The 23148-nt window shown below is 25.9% G+C and overlaps 1 protein-coding gene across 1 annotated transcript in view; it reads left to right on the forward strand.

The window, feature by feature from the left end:
* Positions 1-23148, forward strand: part of LOC132924477 (leucine-rich repeat-containing G-protein coupled receptor 5) — an 82971-nt gene that overhangs the window by 48489 nt on the left and 11334 nt on the right. Inside the window, exons 3-8 of the mRNA XM_060988827.1 lie at positions 4662-4733; positions 13823-13894; positions 14538-14609; positions 14985-15128; positions 18939-19010; positions 20205-20276. Of these exons, the coding sequence (XP_060844810.1) occupies positions 4662-4733; positions 13823-13894; positions 14538-14609; positions 14985-15128; positions 18939-19010; positions 20205-20276 (504 nt within the window). The remainder of the gene's footprint in view (positions 1-4661; positions 4734-13822; positions 13895-14537; positions 14610-14984; positions 15129-18938; positions 19011-20204; positions 20277-23148) is intronic.

Raw genomic sequence — 23148 nt, forward strand, 5'->3', positions numbered from 1 at the left:
ACGACCGTTTCTCTCCGTTTGCGGACACTTATCGTTACATAATGTCTATGTATACGTATATTTTTGTGCAGTGGTTTTGCGGCGAGGTCGTTGGCTCTCCGAATAATCTTAATGGAAAACGCCCTTAATTGGATTTAACGCTTTTGCGTGAGACAGATTTATGGTCGTGTTGTCCTCCAAAGGCTTATAGAGAGGATGGGTGGTAGAACGCCCCCTACCCCTCTTACACACACACACACACACACACACACACACACCTCGCGCGCACACACACATGCATCCCGAGTTTCCACCGCTTCCACGTCCGCCCCGTTTACCTATCGGTTTAAACCAAATTTTTGGTTTTGGCGGGCTCGCGTGCATGCCGAAAAGATTTTTGCGGTCACTGCACGTGCATGTCCCCTGCCCTCCGGCCGCTCACGATGTTGACAGTAACCGCGGCGATTAGCGGTCTCTGCCGAAAATGCAAAACGATTTACTACGCCAATATACACGTGCCCGCGAACCGATCGTCGTAAATATCAATTACAACACGGAGCGTAGACCAGCGCCCGTGTGCAATATTATTGGTCTCGACGGCCGCCGGTCCTCATTACGAAATAATTATTACCCGAGTCCGCCGTTATCTGCGGTCGTAATTCATTTTCCTTCCACTCTCGACACCGCGTTCGACTACGTTGCCGTGGAGGTGGTGGCGGTGGCGGCGGTCGTCGCCGTCGCCGTCGCCGTCGTCGTCGCTTTCCGAGTGTTTCTTTCGCGCCCACTCCGGACACGCCAACCACCTCCTCCGCATCACAACGCTTCCGGTACTACTACGACGAGCCTTAAATACCTGCTACATCCGCCGTCACCGCGAGACTTTACGAGAACATTCCGAAAGGGAAATTCACCCCGGAAATTAGCTGACTCCATTATCGCACGTGGTTGAAAAGTCGAAAATATTTTCCGAATCCAACGTATTTTGTGTCACCGATTTTATTTTTATTAAATCTACAAAACTATTACATTTTTTTCCTAAGAGCGTACCTGCAATTACATATCATCTAAGAGCTGTTAAGAATCGATAAAATAAAATTAAGAAAAGTACACGAACCGAAAATGTGTTCGATCATTTTTTTAGGATTTAAACTATAAAATATATACATATTTTAAACATTTATATTTATTGTATAATGTGTATATACTTTATTTAAAATAAAACTATGGTGTATTATTGAAAAGCGGTTATGTTACCCACCTTTATAATCTATACTTAACATAATATACGATCCATAATATATTCGATTATCTTAAAATAATAATACAAATTAAATAGCCTAATGTAGAATTATGTTTTATTTATTCATGAATATATTTTATTTATTAATTTCATGAAAGAGGATACTTGAATTGTAATGAGGTCAAACTCATAAAACAGATTTTTTCGAACACAATGGTAGGCCAAATCTTGTATTCCCTTATACGCAGACGGTTTCGGACTTACAATATTATTATCTATAGTGTAAAAACCTAGAACGTTATTCTATCCACGCCCCCCTAAAGAAATGTTTAGATTTAAACAGTTGGCCCTAAAACCATATTAAAGCCGTATGCATGACTCGGATTATTTAAATGACATTTAACAATTAAATGGGCGTACACTTTATCAATATTTTCATCAGTCTGGTTCATTGTTAAAGAGCCAAAATTTAAATTTAAATAACTATCTGGATAAAATGATTTGAAATATTATATTTAAATTTACAATGCCATTCAATATAATAATTAAGAAATTAACTAAAAATTAATTATTAATGTTGAACTAAAACACGTTTAGTTACTCGAAGTCTAGTCGAAACATTTATATTTGATATTAATATATGTATATTATAAATCTATTGTAAATATATGAACGTTTTTAAATTGATCAATTAAACATAATTAAAAATTAATTAATCATTGAAAAAATATATTTACTTACTGAAATAAATAACTTTTTTAAATGAGTTTTAACATTTCGTTCTCCTTATTTTGTTTTCCTTGTGAATACTGTGTTTAATTTATTTTCCTTTAAAATTAAATTGCTTAAAATAATGAGTATTAAAAAATACATCATCATCGTTTATTCAATTTTATAAATTCGATTTAAATTTTCAGATGTTGGAACACAATTCCATAATATTTCAATTGATATAAATGACTGATATAACTATATAAGTATACTGTATAATAGTTCTAATGGTTATATATACTTAAATATAATATTGTTGATAATAAACCATAACACTAATTCTAAAATCTATACTAAGTATGATCAAATTAAGACATAATCTGTAGTATATAATTGAAGAAATATTTTCTATTGTGATTACATAATTGTTTTGTGTAATTATTGTAGTATTGTTGAGTGCTCATAGTCTTATAAGAACTGTACGATTATCCGTAAAAATTTAAAAATATCAAAGGGAAAAAATAGCTGTTTCATAAGAAATCTTGATGAGTGATGACTTTTCGGATTCATCAGTCTAATCACTTTTTTAACCCTTAAGGCTAATAAGATTCATCAACACGGCTGGCGTTCATTTCCGATATACAAGTGTAGAGATGCTTCCTTCTTCAAATAAAAACATAAAAGTAGCGCAAGATGAGTTTTGGGGACTTAACGTTTAGTATTATAGCCGCGATCCTTATTACGAAAGTTTTTATCGTTTTTCAGCATATTAGACGAGATAAAAACTGAAAGTAAATTTAAACACGTGCACAAAATGTGTATACTATTTCGTTTCATTTTGACATAGATAATTACTTTTGAAGGTAGTTCAAAGATCTAGAATTCAACATGTAACTAAATATTTTAATGAAATTAGTTTTTGTGTATAAATTGTTGTTTGAATAACACATGAGCTATTTAACAAAATACATTTGGTTCTACCTAATAAAGTGTGTCTGAAGTACTCTACTCTTAGGTGTATTAGTGCGTGTTGGATGTGCAAAGACATACAAGTAAAAGCAGAAAATATTTTATGGGTGTTTTAATGTTTACCAATACAGTTTCCAAGGATTTAACTATTTCAGCCTAATATTTTAATAACAGTTTATATATTTTCTTCAGACGGCAGGTCACTACGACGAAACGGTTAATCATTCACACACTGATAGCTACAAATAATGGGCTGGCCCTGTTGTTTTTGTTGTTAATGATATAGACCGAATGAAACAGAGACATTAAACCTTGTGTAAGCCAAAACTCTCACCCCTAACCAGGTTTTGTACTTAAGCTGAAAAATTGCAATTCTCTCCACTCGTCCAACCCGACCGTCAAACAATAATTTATTTCTTTTTTGGTATTTTTTTTTTTTTTTTTTATATATATTTTTCACCCTTTACTCTATATCATCAGTGCAGCGTCTGACTGGTTTGAGTGGTTTCGAATTTATCATCGTATTTGGGTACTCCAGGCGTATATATAAAAATTGGTCGATTATCGTTTATTGTTTTGAAGGGAAATAAAGAGAATGATAACGCGTTGTTTTTATAGTACTGGAGCTCGAGGATTATCCGCCGATGATTAATAGCTTCGTTTCTTTTTATTTTATTTTTTTTTCGTAAGCCCACAATAATTCATCTCTGCAGCGACTTAGTTTTGACGTTGAGTGTCTTTGAGGGTTATTGAACTATGTGTTGAAAAATGTATTCAATTTTTTCGTCCAGATATTTGGATTGTGTCACTAGCAACAAATTTTATTCAGCAAACCATCTCCACCCTTTCTTTCCAATCAGCCCATCTGCGTGATATATACCCGGGAGAAATGCTTTGACAGACTATTGTGTTTATGTGTGTGTGTGTGTTATTTGATAACTTTTCAGTAAGTTTTTTCTGCCCCGTTAAAATACACCCGATGACGAATTTATTTTAACTCTATTATACTCGAATTGTTTAGTGACTATAAAATACACATATTTTAATATATAATACTATGATTATTCACATAGACAAAGTCGAAACAAATAAAATCAAATATTCTTGTATGAAAATCCACTTTAGTGTTTTTAAACGTCTACTTAATGGTATTTTTCTTTCTTAATGCATACAAACAATACTTAATACCGTATCATTTGGTTTAAATTGTATAACAATAGTTAAACTTGAACATTTAAATAGCAATCATTATTTACGTAATCGCTTTGAACTATAAAAAATAATGTTCCAAGTGATAATAAATGCGACATTTCTACATTTAAGCAGAATTTATTAGAAAAACCGGGCGTTTGTAAATTTAATTGGAAGAACATAAAAATACTACATTTTTATAAAAATATAAAATAATATACTTATTTTATATCATGTATGAATTTTGTATTATTGATCTAAAATTACTTGGTAAATTCCATCAATAATTAAAAAATTGAATGAGTAAGTATGCGCCCAAAGATTAATGCCTTTAAAGGCGAATAAGTTCATTGATGATATTATTGTAGTCCATTCAGCAAATGGTATTTCAAAATGCATTTTGTTGAAACATTAAGCCGGGCGACTGACAAAGGAATTAATACATTTAATTTCCATTCCGAATCAATAAATTCAATTAAATAGTTAATAATTATTTAAGTGAACAAAACTTTAGTTTGTCCTATATTGAGAATTTTGAAGCTTATTTAAATATGAACTATTTTGTTTTTAGAGATGTGGCCAGTAACAATATTACGGAGATAGATGAACATGTATTTAGCCGACTGACCTTATTGGAAGATCTGTAAGTAATTTAATATATTTAATAATTTTTTATTATAAAGTTTATTATTTGTATGAACTATACAAATAATTTGATAATAAATTTAAGAATCTTTAACGAGTTTTAGTTTTTAAACGTGAAATTATTATTTAAACACATATACGAAATGTATCCATAATTAATTGCAATATTAAGTTAATAGGTAGTTATGCGTCTATAAATTACATACTCGTATATGGGTTTTCTTATTGTAAGTTGTGTTTCTACATTATCGTTATTTAAAGTAAATTTTGTAGAAGTGCTTAAAATGATTCATATGACTTTAGTTGGAGATTTTTATTTAGTAGATACTTTAAACAGGTCATATTTGACATTCTCATTATTATTATAGTCATTAGTTTTCTTTAACAATAAATTATAAGCATAGAAAGGAGAAAGAACTACCAATATGTATGGCATACTCGTTATTGTTAACAAAAATGATTTCATTTGTATTGAAATATTTAAAATACTAATTTACTAATTTAGAGACATAGTGATAATTATGATAGTTACATAATGTGTTCTCCAAAAATACTAGGTATAATATTAATAATCTTTTTTGAAATTTTTAAGTACAAAAGTTTTTTTTAGTTTAAAATTTTAATATTTTAAAAGCATTTTTTTAAATGACCAAAAAAATAAAAACAAGCTTTCTAACTATGATTTAAAAAAAATTCAAAAGTTTTAAGTTTTGTTTTTTTCAAACGTGGCAAATTTTATATTTTTTTTTATAAAGAATAATGATTTATTTTTCAATTATATTAACTTATCAAATCTCAAATACTCTATTTCGATATATTTTTAATAAGGACTCAAAGTTTGATTAAGTGTTCTGCACGCTTAAGAAAAAAAAAAAATATAAAAAATATGTGAACTGAATAATATTTATGGATATTACATAAATAACTTGTTTTAAATTTTACATATTTACATTTGTAAATTAAAGAAAAAATATTACTATCACTTTAGAAAAACGTACATTGTTAAAGTATATACATATATAAATAATTTCAATATGGTCTTTTCTGATACAAATGGTTTGTAATAATGGATACAATATTAGTCACTTTCATGAATGTGCTGACGTTTTTCAGTCACGTCGTGTCCGTTAAATTTGTCAGCTTGAACATTTTATATTCTTGGTCCACCTTAAAAGGAATTTGGTATAATGTTGCGGATAAAAGTACAAGTTGATTAAATGACTATTATTTGTGGAATTCGGATTTGTACGGGACTTTTTGAGTGTTTGAAGAATTGTTAACCGTTTACAAAATGGTTCATTCCAAATGGATATGGTCACAAATCACACGAAAAAAATTTGTTAACAATGCTTAAAACCAATTTTTGATAACCCTTAGCATATATTTTTTCTAAGAAAATAAAAGATTTTATTAAAATTAGTTTTAAAATAAAAATTAATATCATAATCGTATTAATAGAAAAAACTATGAAAGTCCATATCTTAAAACTCTTTTTTTTTTATTAAACAAACTAACCGCGGCATCTGTGGCCATTGAACGTAACAATACATTTTACAATATTCATAATTTATATAATATTAAATAAACATATAATAATATTATTGGAATAACAGGACATTTATTTTTTTTTTTTTTTTTATTTATTTTTTTTTTTACATTTTTTTTTTTTTTTAACAAGAAAAACGAGAATATCACTTAATTAAGCTGAAATTAAATATTAATTGTTATATAGAATTACAATTTATTAACAATGTGCGTTTCTGTTAAAAATTGTATAATTCTGAAGACGTTGATTGGTTTAGGATTGAGTGCTTCAGCGAAGTGGTCGGAGATTTGGAATTGTCTTCTTTCCTTTCCATAAGTTCTACATTTGGTTAAAATATGTTTAACTGAGAGGGTAACTCCACAATAAGTACAAATAGGGGGGCTTCTTAAAACTTGTATTAAATACAAATTTGTATAAAATAAATTGTATACTTTAGTTTGAACAAAATGAAAAACGTATTGGTTTTACAACGTTATGTATAAACAAATAAAAATGTTCATGAACATTTTGTTGGTCAGAAGGAGTGGTTCAAAACTTACAAATAGTCTTAACTATCGATTGAAAATAAAGTCTAATTTATACTTCGATTTTTAAATTTCTCAGTCGTTTCTAGTTTCTTTTACAAATAGAGAAAATTACATAGAAGTTCTGAAGAAATTAAGAAATTTAAGCAACTTTAATTTTAACGGAACTTTGCACCCAGCAGATTCGTTTTTAAAATGTTATGGTTTACTTTTTCAAACGCTGTATCACAAATCCATTGTCAAATCTAATTATTTGTAATTTGTATCCACAAAAGTGATCTTGATCGATTATTTATTATAAACTGCGTCACTACATTAAAAAAAAACTTAACATTCAAAGCACTGATTGGTTCATTTAGAATGTGTGATGTAGTATAATATAGTATTATTTTATGTATTATATATTTACGATTTCATTTTGTATCCATTTTGAATTTGTAATATGAATTTTGTAAAATATTTTACTACCTATATTAATATTTAACGGTTTATAATATACTATATTTTTTTTATACCAAGTTTTTATAACTGTTTTCTCCTTAAAACAATAATTATCCAAATACCTAACTAATAAGTAATAAAGTATATTATTGCGTTTTACATAATATGCAAATGTGAAATATTAAATATTTGTGAATAATTTGGGATGATTATTAAATTTCTAAAATTATTTTTTTTTAATGATTTTTATGGTAATATTAATGTATTTCTATAAAATAAAGCTATTATTATTTTTTTTCAACTTTTTTTATTATTAATTTAATTTAAAATGTAGTTTTTTTTCGTTCTTTATATGCTTAAACTGTAGAATAAAATAATATTTTAACAATTATTCAACTACATGTTTGTGGATATTGTTCAATAAAATGAATATAATATACCTACATCATGTATACAATGTAATATGAAACTATATTTAATGATATATTTTTCACATATTTGGGTATGTATGTAAAATTTACATTTTATCGAGTAATTTACAATTGTTTTTTGTTTCTTGGTATGCTACACAAAAACTTTTATATTTCGTGAAAATCGTTTATAGTCACTAAGTAAAGGAAAGAATGTTATATGTCTTCTGAGTTTTTTGTTGCTTTTCGGAAAAAAACTGTGTTGGTCAGAAATAATGTTTTACAAATTTAAAGATATTGATTAAAAACCATTACTTAGAAATATTTTTACTCAGAAATTTCCATGGTTAATATAAGCATATGATAAAATTATATAGAATGAATTTTAAACAATTATGAATTTAATACAGTTGTGGGTTAAAAAAAAACTCTTCTAAAAATTGTTTTGTTCTTTTGGCAAATAATTTAATTTGTTACTGTTTTTTAATTTTAATAAAGACAGATATTTTAGTATTTTAAATATAAATGTATATATATAATTTATAAGTTTCGAGTAGGAATTTTAAGTTATTTAATACGATATTTTAGCAAACTTATTGTCAAACCTATGTTACCTTTTTAAGTATATTTTTGTCTAGTACCTGTGAATTCTTTTTAGAATATTTACTTTACTTACTATTTCAGTAGTTCTACATTACTCCTTTGAAATAAGTCATTAATCATATGCTAGTAACCGACATTGTGAAGTAAAGTAATTTAATATGCTATGTAATGCATATTAAATTTTAGACATTTTAACATTATTATATAATTTATGGTTTGTTAAAATTAACAATAAATATACTATTAATAAACTGTTTTAATTGATATGTCAAATCCAATTAATTGTAATTCACTTAAGAGTATGTTTCTTTAAAAAATAATTCTTTATGAAATTATATTCCTATTAAAATTATTAAGTTTTATTTTGTCAATGTAAAAACCCATAAGCTCAAAAAATTCATTATTTCACGACAGAATTCTAAGCAAACCGTAGAAATGACGTATAGTAACTCGCATATCGTCATTATATAGCTAATAACATTTGCATTAAATTTTAACGAGTTATACTTGTTAGTTTTCAAAATGGCCAACACCGTCTAGGGAGTCAATTTAACATTTCACATTCAACTTATTCATATAAATGTTCATTAACATCATGTATATGCACTGTAACGTTTTAAAACGTTTTATAATATGTCCCACGAGAAAATGACCGAGTAGTGAACGAAAACATAGATGAGAGTGGCAATCGTATATATAGTATACATATATATATGTGTGTGTGTCTGTACTTATATATATATATTAGAAATTCACGCCCATAACCTAATCAAAACGACCAAACGTCTCCACCCCCAATCTAAAAACATACCCTAATCTTTTTTTGTGTGTATATATATGGTTCTAAAGTCTTGTAGAGAAATATAGATTTATACGAAGTGAAATAAGACTTTTATAAGAATGAGTGTAGATACTTGAAAGACTACGGTAAACGGAAAAGTTTTCTTTACGATAATATTACGATATGATGAACATTGAACATTAAGCTATCAAATTGTATTCAAGATATAGTTGATTGATTGAATCCGGAAACGTTTTAAGTAAAATCATCAAACACTTTTCGTAATTCATAACGGCATTCGATTGCATTGCATATATTACTCAAAAAATTATATACATTAATATTATAAATTATACTTGTATTATAAACGTCAATACTTGTAACATAATATAAGTGGTTTTTAAAAAGGTATCACAAGCAATTGATATTCGTTTTTTACTATCGAATATGGATAAATGACTATTGTAATTAATTAAAACAAACAAATAAATAATTATAAATTGTATTGTGATTCGTATTAGTTGTGATAGTTAATAAGTTATTCGATGTATACAAAGCTTTACGTTGGTGTCGTGTTAAAACTAATAATTTTGACACTTCATAATATTGTACAGTTTAAAAGTATATTTTAGTAAACTATAATATAATAATATAGTAAATACTATAATTATTGTATTCTATAATAATATTAACTTAAAACACGATCATGAGTTAATTTAAAAATCGTTTTTAACTTTACCTACGGCCGTGGCATGCCCAATAAAATAAAATTGCTTACATATTTTATAATATTTATTGGTTATAGGTAATTACTGAATTTATAACTGCGCATTTTTACATTATATACTATAGTAACAGTTTTGAAAAAATATTAATTTTAAAATAATATTTCGTATGTAATAATTGTGAACCTATAGTACCATAGCATCAAGCAATGTATACGATTTACTCGTTTCTTTATTCATATAATATATTTAAATTTTTGTAATATGAATATATGCAAGTTACTAAAAATGTAAATGTTACAAAATTTTTTGTAAACCTAAGACATTTTATAATACCTAGAAAACGACAGAATATAATTCATAAATCATGTATGCTTGTGCGTGTTTATTTAATAATATTTGCCTTAACTATGAATTATAAGCTATAAAAGTGACACCAATGTCATAGTAAAATATATTATTTTAATATAAATATTCATAGAGCTAATGGCCGAGACGTTAATGCAAAATACAGGTTAATTAAAAAAAAAAAAAAACCTATGCTTTAAATCTATACACTAGTTAATGTTTTTTTTTTCGTGAGAATAAAATATTAGATAAACAAGGCTGGGAAAATAAACAAATTTAAGTTTGGAAATTAAAATTAAATATTTAAATTCGGAAAGATAACTATTTCAATGTATATGAAGTCTTACATTTTGTTTATTTAAAATTGTAGAAAACACCAAAAAATTCTTGTTTATGAATGAATTAAAAACTTATGACGGTTACATTTTAATTATATTATAATGTACAATTAAATAACACAGATTTTTATAAAATTGTTTGATACATTATTATTATTATTAGTAGTATTACTATAAAGTTAAAATAAAAATTGTATCATAAGTTTAACGTTCTTTTGTTCACATTGCATAATGTTTAGGTATTATAATATTCTTATAAGTTTTTCATGTAGAACTAAAGATTAACAATAAATCGTATTTTTCTCTCACTCTGTTATTAATAAAAATGCTGAACGTTCGATCTTTCATCAGTCACAGTGATACAATTTAGTAGCACTTAGTTTCTATTATATTTATAAATCTCCTTAAAAGTGTCGACTTAAGTTTTATTGAAAACAAAATAAATTAATTTTTACACAGTGATACTTTTAACATAAACACTTATTTCCTTGAATGATTAGAATTTTTTTTAAAAATGTTTTTATATTATTTAAAGTACTGATAATATCACATTTATTTATGAGAAACATATTATTAAATATTTAAATTGTATATTGACGGGGAGGAGAAAAAGTATTTATAAACTTTCTTATAAAAAACTATTTTTTCAACTCTCAATACTTGAATATCAAAGTTTAAATAAAAGCATTGTGTTTCAAATAATTAATAATATAAGCAATCATTAAAAAAAAAAATTAAATATATGAAGAATTAACAGTATGAGTTTATAATAAAATATTATTTTCTTTTTAAACGTACTGCCACAAAAAAAAAAACTGCTTCAAACAATTTAAACTATTCATAAATTGTATCTATATTTTAATTTAAAAATAAACATTGAACATGACAATGATGTTCAATTTTAATTTTGAAAAAAATAGCAAATGAAAAATGTATTATTTTATTTATTGCCAAGTGTTTAATACGTTTTGATCTTATATTATATTATAAATCGTAGTGTTTTTAATAAGTTAATATGGATTTTTTTTAGTGATTCGTTGTAATATTTTATTATAATATTATAATGCATACACACTCTGCTAAACTCTATTTTAAGAAAAATCACGTTGGTGTGAAAAGCAATCTAAATTTATAGTTATATCGAATAAAGACTATAGACATATACATTATATACATATTATACATCATACATTATATAATGTATTCAATATTGCAATGCTTCAAATGTGTAGAAACGGACAAAAAAGTTTTTAATAGTTTAATAAATTAGGTATAGTTTCTTTTTTCAGTTCTGAACGATTTTATATATAGGTAGTATCTAGAAATATTGTATTGCTTCGACAAACATAAAATTTTATTGTATAGTTACACAGTTTATTAATGTCCTCAAAATCATAATAACCTTCTAATATATTTTTTATTCGAGAACTTTACTTCTATCTCATACTTTGATTGTATACTTGTAACACCACCACTAAATTATTTGGTGAAGTTTTTTTTTGTTTGCTTGGGTATAGAATTTATATATATAGTTACTTTTTAACATCAAAACCCTATTTTACTGTAGCTTTTATTGTACGAGTATAACCTAACCTGTAAGATAAAATCAAAAAAGGGTTGTTTCCTATTATTTTTTTTTAATATCTAATTCATGCCATTATAAACAAAGATATAATTTATAATATACATTTAAACAAATACTTGAAACCTTCGCGAATATCATTAAAAATAAACATTAATTTTTGTTTTTTTTTTTCAAATTTATGTTAATAAATGACATAAAATGTTTTTAATTAAAAAATGTCGTATTGGAAATAAAACTAATATATATTTGTAAATTATTTGAATGATTTATTTAATATCTATAGTAAAATAATAATTATATTTTTACTTTCCGACGTATTATTATAGAAACATATTAATTTATTGCTTATTTCTTAATTATTAATAGCAATTTCAATATTGGGGGTTTTTTTTTTTTTATTAATTTAATATTATTATATAATTTATCAGCAGAATAATACAAATTATATTTAGTACTGTACTACTGCTTAATACATGTTTATTTCAAATGTAAATAAGTAGTTACTTAAATGCAATATACTATTAACAAAAATAATATTTTCTTATATAAATACGAGAAATGTGTTATATTTGTAATAATTATAAAGTATACATTAAGTAATAGGGGTAATACTCTTAAAATTGTGTAAAATATTTTTAAAAACACATTTACATTTATTATATATTTTCTATTCAACTGCAAATTCATAAAAGATAACTTGACATTTTCTTTGAATGTAATATATCATGTGTAATGTATAAATCACAACACATTATGAAAATACCGAAAATGTATTCATGATGTATTATATACATTATCGTTATTATACATTAAATTACCTACATGTCTACTGCTGTATAGTGTTACATATTGAATGATAACTAAATAATTGTTTGAACATTTATCATGTACTCATAATAAATGCATAAGATCAAAGCATAAAATATGTAAGCAAAAAAAAAATAAAAATAAATAAGTATTAAAAATGTCAAACTTGGAATCTTAAATATATTATTTTATGTTTTTACTCATTATTTACAAATTAATGTATTTATGATATTTATTGCATTCAAATGTTTATATCATACTGGATATTTATTTGATCATATAAAATCAAACTAAAACGCAGCAATAAAAGCATATAATACTATAATTTTAGAAGCACTGTGAGCTGTTATAAAACTATTAAAATCGTAAAAACAAAGAAAAAATGTACCAACATTTTCAAAAAGACACAATATCGTTTAAGTTTTTTTATTATATTACGGAAAATTAAAAAAAATTAAAAAGTGTTAAAAAAATAAATATTACTCCAGTGATTTGAAAATGATGATAACTATTCAGAATTGTTGATAAATAATGTAAATAACAATAATTGTAATAAATAATTTATAAATATATTTTGTTTTGGCAAACTTAAATGATGAAGTTTAATAGTTGAACTTGATGTAATAATAATAAAAAAAAAAATGTTTAATTAAAATAATAATTCTGAGATTTGTACTTAACAATTTTAGGTGTCCATTTGAAATGATTAATAATTTCAATAGGCTTATATTTTATAATTTTATTCCAATTTCAGGTACTTGTTTAATAGTTTTTTTTTTTAATTTTCATAATAATGGATTTCGTTAAAATGTTGATAAAAGTAATATATGTGTATAATTTTTTATGGTAATGAATAATCTATGAATAATTATTAATGGTATAAAGTACGTTGTAAATATTAGATCAATGATTTTATCACATGTCAGTTTAAAATAATTATATCTAAATACGTTTCTGATATTTATTTTCATTGTTTCAGGGTATTAGCTGATAATCCTATCAAAGAGATTCACCCCGGAGCATTTCTAAACAATATACGATTAAAGCGTCTGTAAGTAGTTTTAAAGTGATTAATAATAATATATCACAAATAATTCATGCACATATAATATATAATGTATTTAGATCTAAATCAATTGTTTTTTGAAAATAATTTTTAAGAAATATTATGAAAGAAATATATCATTATTTCCATACACCCTGAGCATGTTTAAATCGTGGAGGAATGCCAAACATCCATTCTAAGCATGACAAATTTTATCTCAAATCTATAATAAATTCTTAAAATACAGTCCATTAAACTTCTAAATCGTTCATTGGTAATTTTTTTTTATTTTTGTCAACTCGATTTTCTTCCAAAGTAAATTTATTTATGCCTTTTATTCTCTCATTCGATTAACAAACACCTCTCCACAGAAATCCAAAGGCAATTATTATCAAAAGACTGGATGTAGTCCAAAACTTTTCTTTTTTTCCCAGAGCTATTGAAACGGGAATTTACGGTTGTGACGATTTCCTTTTCTTTAGAAATAATAGAATTCATAAAAAATCGAAATGTTTGGTTAAAAAAATAATGTGTATAATATGAATTGAAAACCATTACGCAAAGATGGACTTTGACGATGTACAAAATAAAGTTTATATAAATATAAAATGTAACGTATTACCACTATTTTTTTTTTTTATATATATAGGTCGTTCCAGAAATGTCAACTTGTCCGGGCGCCATGTGAAACATTCCAGAGTTTCAGACAACTGTCGTCCTTGTAAGAATAAAACTCGCATAGTTTTTTTTCGTTTACCATGTTCTTTATCCTAAACGCATTAGCATAAACCTTATCATTGTCGTATTAAAGCTTTTGGGTTCACCATTTTTGCGGGGTTTCACCTAAATGTTTGGTTATTACAGCCTGTGGCTGTGAAAAAAAGTAAAGAAAATATACAACTCAACGATGACCATGAAAAACATGGACTATCGTCTTTGGTGGTATTTTTTCAAACATAAAATTGATCACATAATGTGGCAGAGTAAATATTATTATATAAATTATTACTGTTGCAAGGAAAACAATGCAATCGAGTTATTTTTTTTTTATTATTTATTTAGGTTATTTTTGAAATTATTTTATTATCATTTTTAGACAACTAGATCAAAACCATTTGACTGAGATCGACGATCAGTGCTTCGACCAACTATCTCAATTGAGGAATCTTCGACTGGAAAATAACAAACTCACTAAAGTTCCTAAACAAGCGTTAAGCCTAGTCCCTACCTTAGAAGCATTGTGAGTACCAATTCATATTTTTACTTATAAGTATCGATTATTGTATGGTTTTAATAAAACAAAAACCAAAAACATATATTTAAACTAACCTTGGAAATGTATTCATACATTATTTAAATACATTTTAAACTGTTTTTGCTTTCAAATGATAGTAAAAGTTCGTTATACAATGCAAGCAGTAACATTTTTAAGATTTTTCCTCCATCCACTCACCCACAAAGTTGTCTTAAAATTATGATAATTTAATGACATAAACCCAAGATATATTTCCAAAATCGCATGTATAACTCACTTTCTGAGAAATTAAACATGTTATGCTACAAGTTAAAACTAAATTAAAACTAAATTTTAACATAATTATTACTTTATAATATTATTCATGCATAGTAATAGTCGTTAAATTCTATAATATAGAATTGAAATTAGTATTTTTTAGACTTAAATCATTAACGACTTCATCTGGCATAATTATGTTTGACATTCGGGTGATATACCAACGAACCCATTTATCATCAGTGCATGGCCTAGTTAGGCTATAATAAGCTAAAATAATTGTACTTAAATACTTCATTAAAATATCTATTACTGTCTATAACTGTGTATGCACATTTGGAATATTACCTCAATTTATTTATCCAGAATAAACAATTTTTATTTAAATATTAAGTATCATTGTTATTTGACATTCAACGCCATACTCCCTACTGTTATGTAGTTGTGATTTTTTTTTTTTTGCTTTATAAAATCACCCACCTATAAATTTATAAGTTCTTGAAAAACAATGTCAAGAAAATGTTAATGTCTAACATCCACATCGATATCTATACCTCCTCTCCGAGAAATACGTCACTGCTAGTTGCTCACTGGATGCGGTTGGTATATAATATTATTTTGTTAAATTTAAAATTGGAGCAGTAAGGCGATATGCTTATGCAATAATGATGCATTCGTGCGTAGGTATCAAAAATCAATAGAAGTAATAACTATAATATTATTATAATATATTATTATTTCATGGTGTCTTACAAACTTAGTTATGTTAAATAAAAATGTCAAGAATAATTTTAATATCTTAGGGAACATCTTGATGGAAAAAAATTAGTGTTCCGTTCAATTTTTTGTATGCATAACAAAATTAGTTCCATACTTAATGCGAGGTTGTAAAATATGTTAATCCTTATACATTATTAATTTACGAGATAGGTATATTTACTTTTTACAACTTGAGCCAACAAAGGCTATTTTAGTTTATAAAATCGTTTTTAATGTTTTATCAAGTTTCTACATATTGCATTAAGAACTCTATGAATAGATTAAGTACATACCTAATCGCCTTAGTAGTATTACTCATCAGTTATATTTGTTAAATGGTTTTTCGGTTTATTTAAAATTTAACAGTATTTTATTTTCTCATTATTATGACTTATACATTTAACATTCATTATAAATGCTCATCTTTGTAAATACTATTCAATTAATAAGCGAAAATATTATTATCTTTAGTAAATACACGAGTAAGAAAAAAATAAAATAAATTAATTTATTGATTTACCGTGGAAACTTCTTGATAATTTTAAATATTTTGTAAAAATAAAATTGCACACTGGAAATTAGGTTTATATGAATTCGACTATCGTATCTCTTCAAACTTGCATATGATTCTTGGGTGTAAAAAAAGAACAAGATCAGGTTTTATTGTTAGTACACATGTCGCCAGTTTTGCGACTCGATAAAAATCCCCTTAGGGGCCAAGTGGCTGCGTTGCGTGACGAGAAAACTTTATTATTTAGGATTTTTTGTTGTTATTATTTTATTCAGTTGCATTCCTATTTCTATCTTTTTATTTTTTTTTCTCAAAGGCCGTTACAATGATGATAAAAAAAAAAAAGTGAAATAGAATTTTTGTTGTAATTTACTTAAGGTTTTTATATAACAATTCAATAAATTAAATGTTATTTATGATTTTTAAAACACAATATTCTATTGAATGAAACCGTTAACGTAAAAATGAAAAAAAAAAACAAAATAATCCAAAACAATAATTTAGATTTATTGATACATCATCCGTAAATAAATATAAATTTAAAGGATTTTATCCGTGTACTGACTGTTTGTTATGTGATTATATAAATATGTTTAATTAATATTATTATAAATTTTTTATTGTATCATTTGATTTTTCAAGTTATAAATATATTTTAACATAGATTTATAGCTTTAATACGTGGGTATTAATTATTCGAACTCCGCAGTAAATTGATTATTCATAAAACCTTAAACCATTTCATTCATATTTGTATACATCATGTTGTGATCATAACAATAAAATAATTCATAATCATTGTTTATTTTTATTTTAACAAAAGTTATTCGATTTTATTTGTCCTTAGAAAGTCCTCATCATACAACGTATTATGTTCATTCCATTCATAGAGATTATAGTATACACAATACAAATAAGTAATAACTTCAATCGACCTGTTTGGATATAATTTTCCAACAAAATGCGGTTTCTTCGTTGATAAAAATATACACAATTATATTATATAAATATAATATAATATAATGTTATTACCATTTTTAGTTATCGGTAAAATATCATGTTCAGATTTTTGATGTACCTGATTTCAGTTTTCAAGAAACTACCGAGCTTAACACGGTTTCTATTATTTTCTCACCAATAATAGGCATCCACAATTTAGTACGAAATGCATTGTATTGACAGAACTCCATGACATGATATTGGGTTGGTTATCCGTACAACTTCTTAAAGTTTCATTTAAGAAGTCCAAATCATGTTTACTGTGGATGATCAGTTATATCTACTAACCTAATATACGTGAAGGATTTCTATTATTCCGCTTAGTGTTAAGCAATAAAAATAAAAGAGCATTATTACACATGAAATTAGGAATGACGTGAGGTTATAGTCTAAATAAATAGTAAACCTGGCCACAATGTAGATACTCGTAAAACTACTTTGATATTATGTTGACTTTTTTTTTTAAGTGATCATTAATTTGTTTGTTTTTTTTTTTTTTTTTTGAACGGTTAGGCATTGTTATTTTTAATTAAAGATATTTATTTACAGATAACACTTTATGTACAGAACATTTTATTTTTTATTCATATTTTTATTTCAAAAATATACATTTATTAACATTTAATCCTAATTCCATTACCCAATTCTGGGGTAACCAATTAATATTTTTAATAGGGCCATATTTTTTTTTCCTTTTCTGTAAACAGTATGCGGCCCGCGAGCCACCATTTGTTAATCCCTGACCTAATCAATCACATTTCACTTATGACATTGTGTTGTGTAGATATAATATTTTGAAACAATGAAATTTAGACATTTTAAAGAAAAAAAAAAACTAGAGATTATAGTAAATATATACTTATTTGCATTTAAATTGCACGTTGATTTGAAAATAAATGTATTTATATAGTTTTGTTAATATTATATGATGTTTTCTAAAAAAAAAAATAGCAAATAAAAAAAAGAATCTAAAATTAAGAATCCTAAAATCTTTTCTACACAAATAAACGTTTTCAAATGTTTTTAAGTGTTATAACACTTATAACACTTAAATGATTTTTTAATTAACTATATATTTTATCTACGTTTTAGCATTGCCTTTTTGTAAAAGAAAAAATATACAACTTTTTTCGTTGGTTGGATATAATTAATTATTATAGTGATAATTTTTCGATAAATTAATTGAATGTATTGTATTTGTGTAATTAATTGATTATATTCTATCGTTGTTTATATGATTACACATTAATCTTAATATTTAATTACAGAAACTTGGGAAGTAATTCAATTGTAGATATTTCAAATGACTCATTTTCCTCGTTACCCAATCTGGTCATACTGTAAGTATATATATAAATATTTTTATTTGTAAATATATAATTTCTAAAATGTATTATATATTAGTTTTAATATTATTGTATACAATTATAACGGATAACTCAAAATAAAATATTTTTTTACAAACAATAAATCTTAATAAATAAAATACTTTTATTTACACTTATAAGTTATTGTTGATATCACTTTTCAATGAAAAAAGTATATTATAATGACGGGAATCAACTATAGTTCTTTATTAAATGTGACAGCAACAATATAAAACTTATACAAGGAACTAAATAAATAACAATATATTATGCAATATCATAAGAAGTTTCGATACGTTTGATTTTCGTATTAAATACTGATTTTTATTTAATGAATATCGTTAAAAAGTTTGTTACATAAAACGAATTTATTATTTTATATTTACCATACTTTTTTTTTCAATTTTTAATATCATTTCTCGATAATATACTTACTTATAATAAGCACTATGGAAATTAACAAATATTAAATGATATATTATACATTATTATTTAGTTTTAATGTACATTTCTTAGATATAAAAACGTTTAAAATTGTATTCCACTCAAAGTATCATTAATTGAAACAATTTTTTTTCGCGTTGGATTATTAATTTCAACATATAAAATACACATATTTAGTTTTATAACCCTATACTTAAAAGTGGTTTTTGCTTGTGACATAATGTTAAAAACTATAAATAAAACAATATTTATGGTATATTATTTTGAAGTATATTTTTGACCATTCTTAACACGTAGTATTATAAGTTTGCCTATATCGTGATTTAGTGTAATAAGTTACTGTACGGACATTTTATATGTTTTTCGAATAATGTATTAAAACCTAATAATATATTATATTTTTCTGTATTATAAAAACCATGTATTATAGTTTTTGTTTCGTGAATACACTTTGTTTGGTTAAAAAATAGTAATAACACAATGAATTATAATATTTTTAAAAATATTTATAAAACTAAATATTTATTTTATCATAGACATGCCAATTACTGGACAAAAATATAAAATACAAATGAACACATTTTTAATCGAATAAACACATTAAATTAAATATTTTTTATTTTAATTTGCTTAATAACTAATCCATATGTATCATAAGTAAATTGTGCTAGTTTAAATATATATATTTTTTTACAAAGTTCTTACTAAGTATCATATTTACAGGCTACTTAAGAGAAATCAAATCGGATTCGTGGATGAAACTGCGTTTGAGAGCCTTACTTCTTTGAAAATATTGTAAGTATTAGTTATCAATATTTTTAATTGTATTATGTCATAAAAATGTCTAGATTAATTTTATAGCAATTATTATAATTCATTTTCTACGGCACTGTATTTATATTTCATTTTTATTAGTACGTGGGCACGTCTATAATTTATAATTATAAATAATAGAGCCAGTGAATTTTTATTTATGTCAAAACTAAAATAACGTTCGTTATGTTGTAAAATTGAAATGCATTAAAAATATTACAGAACATATTATCCTTCACCCAATATCCTTAGTTTCTTTTAATTCTTGAAATAAATTATGGTTTTGAATTTTTTAGGTTCATTTTTGAAATGTTTTTATTTATAATTCATGTAACTAATTATTACATGCATACTATAAATGCATAGACAAAAACTTGTAATATTACAAGATATTAAAGGTTTTTAAAAATGTTTTATTTGTTTTTTTCGGTAAAAAAGTAGGTATACTTTTACTATTTTTGATATGATTTAATCTCTATAATATAATATACCTAAGCATATTAAAAAAAAATATATATATTAATATGTAGAAATAATTATATGTTAATTATAATAGTTAATATACTTATTATTATTTATCAAACAATATAAATAATATTTATTAAATTATCATTTGAATACTCGTAAGTTTTAACTTTAACTTAATAAATAATAAAATGTAATTTATTTCTGGTAAACTAAGATTATTTGATAAATTCGTTTTTCATAGCTGAGAATTGTATTGAAGTTACACATTGTTTTGTTAAAGTTTTTACATAAATTATTTTTGTTTCGTAAAACTTATAATAATATTATACCTAATATTATTTTAAATATAGTTCAAAGTTCTTTTATATAACACAAATCCCAAGAATACAAATGCATTGTTTCTAGTAAGGTAATTACACTTATAGCTTACAGCTTACACCAATTTATAGTTTAGAAAATCTTTAATTGTGCCGAATAACAGCTGGTGTTGTTTTGGAATATCTTGTAAGTGACTTTTAAAATCTTTAATGTTAAAAACTAGACATGAAGCACCGGTTGCAGCTGTTCCTACCCAAGGGGAGTATCGTTAAGACTAATTAATATAATTTATTTATTATTTTGCATAATTTAAAGGTCGCTTTCAGATTTGTATTATGCTTTTGTATATCACTTTTTACAGAAAAAAAAAGGCATAATAATAATAAAAAAAATATATATATATATATATATATTGAAACCTTTATACAATAACAGTAATTTCTTGTATGCATAATTTACGTCGACACCTTTTGTATACTCGTAGTATATTTTACTGAAAACCCATTGAATTAAATTAATACGGTGCCTAAATTTATACAACAATTAACGTTGGGTAATGTAAAATCCCTACGTTCTACACCTTTAATTACAATCGATTTATTTTATCAAGACCGTTTTGTACAAATTGTTTACTATCATTTTTATCTTATCTAAAAAAAAAAAAAAAATCCGGAGGCACTTTGAAATAATTATTGTTTTTATTGTACTGTTAGATAGCGATATCGAGCAGTGAGCTCGGCGACGGCGGCGGCGGTGGCGTCGTTGTTAATGGCGACGGCGGCGGCGGCGGTGGTGTGGTGTCAGTGGTGGTCAGTTGGCTGGGTATTACTTTTTGTGTAGTCGTTGTTAAGTGGGCCAAAATAATTTTGATTTTCCGCTGACTGCTTTCCGGTTCATTTTCCCGGAAAGCCAAATAACGCACAACGCCGAAGTTCTCGAGAGCAGAAAAAACATTTGCTAGATACACCCTCCGGGGATTAATCGTTTCAAATCGTCGTCTGGAGTGATAATAAAACCGAAAAAACTCCGCCTTTTATTTCATTGGTTTTCACGTGGAGGACAGTAAAAATAAAAAATATAAACACAGCGCGACACTTGCGACGAACCCGTGTTACATTATATTACTATGGCGGGCGGTAAAGCTAAGCGTGGGATATGCAAAAATATTACGACCACCACGGTTAGAGGCAGGTATAGGCAGATCTACAGCTGCTGTTCGTTTTTAAACTATAAGGTAACGCATTTTGTCGAAAACTGGTTTTTGGTTAAAAATCCTAGTTTTTCGCGGTTATCATGAAAAGTACTGAAAATTCTATACTTTCGACCATCCAAAGTTGATACTAGTTACACTTATTTCCTATCGGAGCGTATATATTATTGAAGTTGGAAATCCAAACATTTTCACTGCTCCAAAAGTTGATGACAGACAGACACAAAAAAAAACACACACACACACACACACACACACACACACATACATAATTCTAAAATCAATACATTTACGCCCCGTTCGGGATCAGTTAGGGATACTAAGCTAAATAAATTGCACACATATACGCTACGACAAAAAAAAAGCAATTTGTTGTATAGCATATAATCATAATAATTACAGCACTTCATCGATGTCGGCGCATTATACTCACCAGGCGTATTAAATGGATAAAAAAAAAAAAACTTTTATCAGCCTCGTCAATTTGCCGTCGTTGAATCCTTGTAAAATCACACACACACGTTTCTTCCGTTCCTAAAATACACAATACTGGCGCGTCGTCGTCGCCGGGGGAAAGCTTATTTCACGGCGTATTTAACCGAACCGACCGGGTCAATGGGTTGCAATCGTCTTGTCGTCGGTCGTCTGTCTTTCGGTATCGCTTTTTATTATTATTATTTATTTTCGCGCTGGGTCGAAGACCTCTCGTGGAAAACGTCACCATCACCACCGCCGCCGCCGTCTTACGCTGCACATAATAAATCGGAGGGCGTTTATGATTGTTGCGAGATATTTTATCTCAGCCGTCGTCGTAATATAATAACAATAAAATCGGATTTTACGAGACGAAGGATTATT

The sequence above is a fragment of the Rhopalosiphum padi genome, chromosome 1, assembly GCF_020882245.1.
Source record: "Rhopalosiphum padi isolate XX-2018 chromosome 1, ASM2088224v1, whole genome shotgun sequence".
Lineage (NCBI taxonomy): Eukaryota > Metazoa > Arthropoda > Insecta > Hemiptera > Aphididae > Rhopalosiphum > Rhopalosiphum padi.